Source organism: Chaetura pelagica, unplaced genomic scaffold (genome assembly GCF_000747805.2).
Source record: "Chaetura pelagica isolate M959 unplaced genomic scaffold, ChaPel_1.0 scaffold280, whole genome shotgun sequence".
Classification (NCBI taxonomy): Eukaryota; Metazoa; Chordata; class Aves; order Apodiformes; family Apodidae; genus Chaetura; species Chaetura pelagica.
This window is the reverse complement of record NW_009951788.1, coordinates 261410-267763: the sequence shown is the minus strand read 5'-3', so window position 1 is coordinate 267763 and position 6354 is coordinate 261410. Positions and strand designations below refer to the sequence as shown.

Genomic DNA, 6354 nt, shown 5'->3' with positions numbered 1-6354 from the left:
CCTACAACTAGAGTAGTACAATATTAAAAGCATACCCACAGTGTACTAAACACTCCTGGCCATTATAAAGAAATGCAATAAAAGCATTTCTGTCATAGCTAAATCATTCCATAGGACAACTGCATGATACTCTCCTTTGCATTCCTTTACCAACCATCCTCCAAAGCAAACGAACCCAAGATGCAATAAATTGCTCTGAGGAACAATCCTCTCTCTACCTGTACTATTTGGCAACACTTATGCACCACCTACCTTCATCTAAAACACAGCATGCTGGATTTCAGAGCTTGTTACTTCAATAGGAGCAGTATCAAGCTAAAATACAGTAATAGAGGTTGAAAAACATACAATCTGAAAACCTGGCACCTAACAGCTAGTTTTCAGGAGAGCACCACAGCAATATCAGGAAGAATATTTTCAACAAAGCAAGTGGGTGGAGAACAGCATGAAGGCATTTCAGCTGCCTTGACAGAACTGGACCAAAAGGACAGCTGACCAAGACCAAAAATAACAAGATAATCCTTCCATTCCTCTCTTGGGGAGAATAAGGTGACTGCTGGTGGTGGAGCCGGAAGCTGGTCTTTCTGCCTGGCTATATGACTAATCCAAATATTTACATCAAAGCAACTCTGCTGATTACTGCGAGGGAGCAAAAAAGTGGGCTCTGGCCGAGAGAAACTACTAGACCTGAAACAGGAGCCTGGGAAAATCCAGGGCTACCCTGATAACTCTTCCTGACCTGGAGGAAGGAGGGGAAGAAGGTGCCCAAGCAGAAGTTTCCCTGCAACCCATGGCGAGATGGCAGCTATCCCCCTGCACTCATGGAGGAACATGGTGGAACATTCCCTGAAGGCACCAGGAGGGGTGAGCTTGGCCAGTGGACTTGGATCTTGTGGTCAGTGGACTTGGATTATGCAGCTGTGGAAGACCCCGGCACCAGGGGAGTTTGTTCCCGAAGCACCCCGTGATTCTGTGGGAAGCCCAGGCTGGAGCAGTTTGCTCTGGACCTTGTGGGAAGGACTCATGAAGGAGAGGTTGGTGGAGGACTTAATGGAGAAGCAGGGAAGAACCCTCCTTGCCCTTTGTCTTAATCCAGGAGCTTCTAGTTGGCCTTTGTCCTCTCCATCCCAGTGTGTGTGTGTGTGTGTGAGGGGGGTAGTTGAGTGAGCAGCCATGGGGCTGGTTCTTTGTTGTGTTAGGCCCAAACCACAACATTATTGGTGAGCCAGGCAGGAGAGAGACAAACCATGACACACCTGTATGTACTCCTGTTTCCTCCAGTGTTGTTGTTTTTTGTGTAAAAAACATTTTTCCCTGTTCTTCTCATTTTAATGTTTGAACCCTGTGCAGAGGGAGCCCCCCAAGACATGCTGTTAGACCCTGTAGGTATATGGCTGAAGTCTGTAACATCCATATTCCAAAACATTTTCATAGTAAAACTGCTGCTGAAAATTCTGCAAGACATTTTGATATTCACAAACTATCCTGCAGGAAAACAGTGTCCTAAAACAGCCTTTATTTCTGTGGCAAATGGGCACCCTAATGCATGCTTTCCTGGCTCATCTATTTGTTTATATTGTGCAGGAAATCTGTGAGAATCCACGGTTTATTATCGGTGGAGCCAACAGAACAGATATTTGCCAGGGAGAATTAGGTAAGAAATTCAATTCTTCATTTCTTAAAGTCTGCATCACTTAATTTTCTTTTTCTTCCAAGGTGATATTTGAAGTCCTCCATCTCAGTATACCACACACATCTACTGATTCCTCTCTGTAGAAAATCATTTATACCTGTCTAGTAGCAATTTAGGGAAGAACTTTAAGCAAAACATGCTTTGCAGAGTGTTTTGCTTTTCATAAACCAATAACACGAGTGTGTTACAAAGCACCATTTGGCCTCTCTTTCTGGCTTTGAGGAGGAACAAAATTAGTTAAGACAAGAATAAGAGATAAAGAAAGGGAGTTATTTGACAGAGAAAAATCAAATAAGTTACTGTTGTATTTTTTCAGACATTTAGTCCTGTTATTTCCATGCAGGAGTTCCTGAAGGCTTCCAGCTAAGTGTGCCTTGCATTCAAGGACAATCCCTGTATTGAAGACCTTAAACTTAGACGCTCGAAGATACTTTTATATATAGAGCCTCTATAAGGTACAAGTGATGCCACTGTAGCAGTTGTCCATGCAGCAGCACTCACCTGTGTTGCTTTGTACAGTCATTCCCCACTCAGCTTTCCCACCTCTTTCATGGTTTTACAACTTATCCTGTAATCTTTTTCCTAAGCTAGTATATCCTGATTTAATGAATAACATTTAAGTGTTATTCTGTGCTTGTGACTGTCCTCATCACCTTCCCTGTACTTTTTTTTTTTAAAAAAACAACAACAACTCCTTTTCTTCTTGAGATTACCAGAATTTAACAGTTGCCAAGGTGTGGACACAAATTAATTTCCATGCATAATATGTTCTCTCTTTTATCTTCTATTCCTTCCCCAAGTACACATAGTATTGTTTACCTTTTTGACTTCTGCTGAACATTGGATAGTTTAGAAATCTCTTGTTCACAGTGGACCCCACATCCTTCCCAGGGGGAAACAGGTAACTTAGAATGTACTGCTATGTACATAATTAGGTAATTTAACAGCTATATCCGTAGAGTTGTCTTTCCAAAACATAGACGTACATGTATTTCTTTATGTTTTATCACTTCACCAGTTTAATACATTTCTTTTACAACTCCCTGCAAGCATGTTTAGTTTTCACTACTTTATAGAATTCTCTCCCCCCACTAATTGACACTGCTCAAGTAAGCTTAGTCTGTAACCTGCCTTACAGTAGCAGCTAGGAGGATTTGATTAAGGGTTGAGGCATCCTTTACTGAACACAGATTACTATGGGAGAAAGTAACTTCCCCAGAGCTCCCACAGAGGCTGCAAACTTGTGCAAGACTCTGAATGAGGAACTGAGAAGCACTAAAGGGGACAGTGTTTACAACAGCACAGACACAGATTAAAAAAAGAGGAAAACACATCAGAGCAATGAGGCAGGAAAGAGGCTCCACAGAATGGGACAGGGTTTTTATCTTGAGAGCGGAAAATGAGAGAATGAACCTCAGTAACCTGTGTTACCTCTCAGCTGGTCTCTGTCCTAAGCTTGGAAGGAGAACTAACACAGAAAATCAGAGAGGCATTCACATGGGACGGGGAAATCTTTACACAGGTAACAGTGCTCATCAGATTTGGGACTTTTTCTAAATTACAGGGAACATAATCTATTTAGCAGGCTAGTACCCAGCCATGAATGGTGCCAATAAGCATTTAGAGCACAAATAAATAAACTGCTAAAGTACTGCAGAACATATGGAGAGGAGCCCCCTCCTGAAAGGCGATGACACGCTCTGCTGAGAATTCTATGAATTAAACGATTCTATGAATTAAAGTGTCACTTTGCAGTGTCTCAGGTTTTCGTTTTGAATCTAGTTCCTTTGTCCGTTCATTTTGTCTGCTGTTTCTGCTTTTTACAGGTGACTGCTGGTTCCTGGCTGCCATTGCTTGCCTGACACTGAATAAAAAACTGCTCTGTAGAGTCATACCTCATGACCAGTCCTTTATACAAAACTATGCTGGCATATTTCACTTCCAGGTGAGTCCCTTCATCTAGCAGGAAGCAAATGTAATTAATTATCCAAGAGAAAGCTCATCTCTTGGGCACACTCTTCGCTATCATTTCTCCACCTTTGGAAGTATGAGTGACAGTGGGGAAGGAAGAAAGATTGAATTGCCTCACCCTGAACTCTTTCAACAATCACAGAAGGGCCAGCCCACACATGCAGTTAAGGGAGCATTAACCCACCAAAGAGGCATTTGCAAATCACTGTTGTCCTGTGCATAAGGGATAGGAACAGGTGCCCACTCCTGCCTCACTGCTCAGATGCAGCACTACAGCCAGCACAGACCTCGTGGTAGTTGGCAAGAGCATCCGTTCTTAGGCCCACAAGCAGCTGGTCTGTCAAAAACAAGTTACCAAAGAACTGCTTATTTAGAAAAGACTGACTGCTTTCCACATTTTCCTTGGCTCTCCTGAGGGACTTTTCACTGCCCCGTATGTGTTGCCTGGGGGAAATCAGTCTGGCGTCCACCCTCCCAATGGCCATCACTTTTTACCACATTACACAGCAGCTAATTTCCACATTCCTCTATCAACCAGGCTCCCCCTCCCTGCAACAAGTCAACACAGTTTTTTGTTTCTGTTTGCCTTTGTTCAGTTCTGGCGCTACGGAGACTGGGTGGATGTCGTCATCGATGACTGCTTGCCCACGTACAACAACCAGCTGGTCTTTACCAAGTCCTCCCAGCGCAATGAATTCTGGAGTGCCCTCCTGGAAAAGGCCTATGCAAAGTAAAATCACTTGCTGAACCTCCCCTGCCGAGGCTTTGGCTGGGGAGGCAGATAAACCACCACATTTGGGACTTACAATGAGAATGTAGAGAGGCTCTGAACACACCAGGGCCTTTGTCCATAGATTCCTGTGCCTCACAATTGGGGATGGGTTAAAGCCTATTTTCCAGTGGTTTTTGCTACTCAATCACAGATCTATATTTGTCCTTGTTGTTGTTTTTTTTTTATGTGTGCAGGTTTTAAAACTTTACCTTGTAGGTTACAAAACAGATGGTTTGTGGGTTTGGGTTTTTTAAATGATGTGTGTTTCCATATCTTTATTTATATACACACACAAGATAAATATATATTATGTATAAAAAATGTACATAGGTAGATATAATTGGACATTAGGAAAAAGTTCTTTAATATGAGGGTGGTGGATCACTGGAACATGTTGCCTAGAGAGGTGGTGGGGGCCCCATCCCTGGAGACATTCAAGGTCAGGCTTGGTGGGGCTCTGAGCAATCTGTTCTAGTTGAAGATGTCCCTTTCTTATTGTAGGGGGGTTGGACTAGATGCCCTTTAGAGGTTCCTTCAACCTAAGACATTGTATGATTCTATGATCATTATCTGTGTAAAAGAGGATCTTACTTTTCCTTTTCTAAGACTCCATGGATCATATGAAGCTTTGAAAGGAGGCAACACCACTGAAGCCATGGAGGACTTCACTGGAGGAGTCACTGAGTTCTATGAGATCAAGGATGCCCCTAAAGATATATATAAAATCATGAAACATGCCATTGACAGAGGATCCCTCATGGCCAGCTCCATTGATGTGAGTCCATATGAACTTTGCAGATGAGCCATAAGAAATAGAGGAGAGGGACCTCTCCATCTATAATCAAATATATGCTGTCTTTTGGAATTTCTTGGTTTAGCTTCTGTAGCAAACATCCATTTCTAGGAGATGCAGTAGTCTCTACTAGACACCTCCCATTAGCAAATAGCAAGTGCCAAAAGGGAAACAAACAGAAGGTGGGGTGAAGAGGTGTGATCAGCAAAACCAGCACCCCTCAACCTCAGTACCCTCACCCAACGAACTGAGGTTGGTATGGGGGTGCTGCAACTCTATTAAGACATAAATCCTCATGTCAAAGATGCTGAATGTGCAATTGTTTGGGAAATCAATCCTTCAATTGCCTTCATTTGCTGGTGTTAATTTCAAAGTGAAAGGAAAAGACTAGCTTCAGTAACCTTTATGAAGTCGCAGTAAAGGCAGAAGAACAACCAATTCTATCAAGCACTGTAGGTAAGTATGGATCACCTAGTGTGCAATGAGAGAGCAGTTATTTAGGATATCTTTCATCGCTTATCTTGTAGGATTTCATATCTCTCTCACTGCCTCATCTTCCTGAATGAAGCTTTTCTCCCATTCTCTGTGCCAGGATAACCTAGGCTTTTCCTACGGATCAGCTCCTCGGAGTGACATTGGGGAATTGGTTGCTCGAATGGTGAAGAATCTCGAAAACGCACAGATGACTCACTCAGCTGTAGACTACCAGGGGACAGATGAAAGGCCAGCCTGGGTTCGTATGTTTCCAGAAGTGGTTAACTTCACAATGCTTTTGGTTACAGCCAGAACAGTTAGAGAAAGGTATTATCTATGTTTTAAAATCCTTATTTGGTTTCACTGAGTTATCTCACCACTAAAGACCTGTTTTATGGATGCTACTTGACATATATAGGAAAGGATTTTGGTGCTTTCACAGTGACAGATACTAGAGGGCTTTGCTGATAATGAGGCAAAGGGCTGTTGGCTTGTGGAAAAGGCTTACAATTTTCAGAGCTTACCTGTACAGTAGAAATGGAGAGAAAAATCATAGCAAGTATGTCAAAGAGGCACATTGGTTATTGTGTTTGGGAACTGGACATGAATAGTGGGTTTTATAAAGTGCCTCACTTGCAAAGAATGGAAAGA

The 6354-nt window shown here is 42.6% G+C and overlaps 1 protein-coding gene across 2 annotated transcripts in view; it reads left to right on the top strand.

Annotated features, from left to right (window-relative positions):
• Positions 1-6354, top strand: part of CAPN3 (calpain 3, (p94)) — a 27100-nt gene that overhangs the window by 4641 nt on the left and 16105 nt on the right. The window contains exons 2-6 of one of the 2 annotated variants that reach the window (XM_009997346.1): positions 1585-1654; positions 3520-3638; positions 4261-4394; positions 5043-5211; positions 5822-5962. In XM_009997346.1, the coding sequence (XP_009995648.1) occupies positions 1585-1654; positions 3520-3638; positions 4261-4394; positions 5043-5211; positions 5822-5962 (633 nt within the window). The remainder of the gene's footprint in view (positions 1-1584; positions 1655-3519; positions 3639-4260; positions 4395-5042; positions 5212-5821; positions 5963-6354) is intronic. The other variant, XM_009997417.1, reaches the window with a different exon arrangement.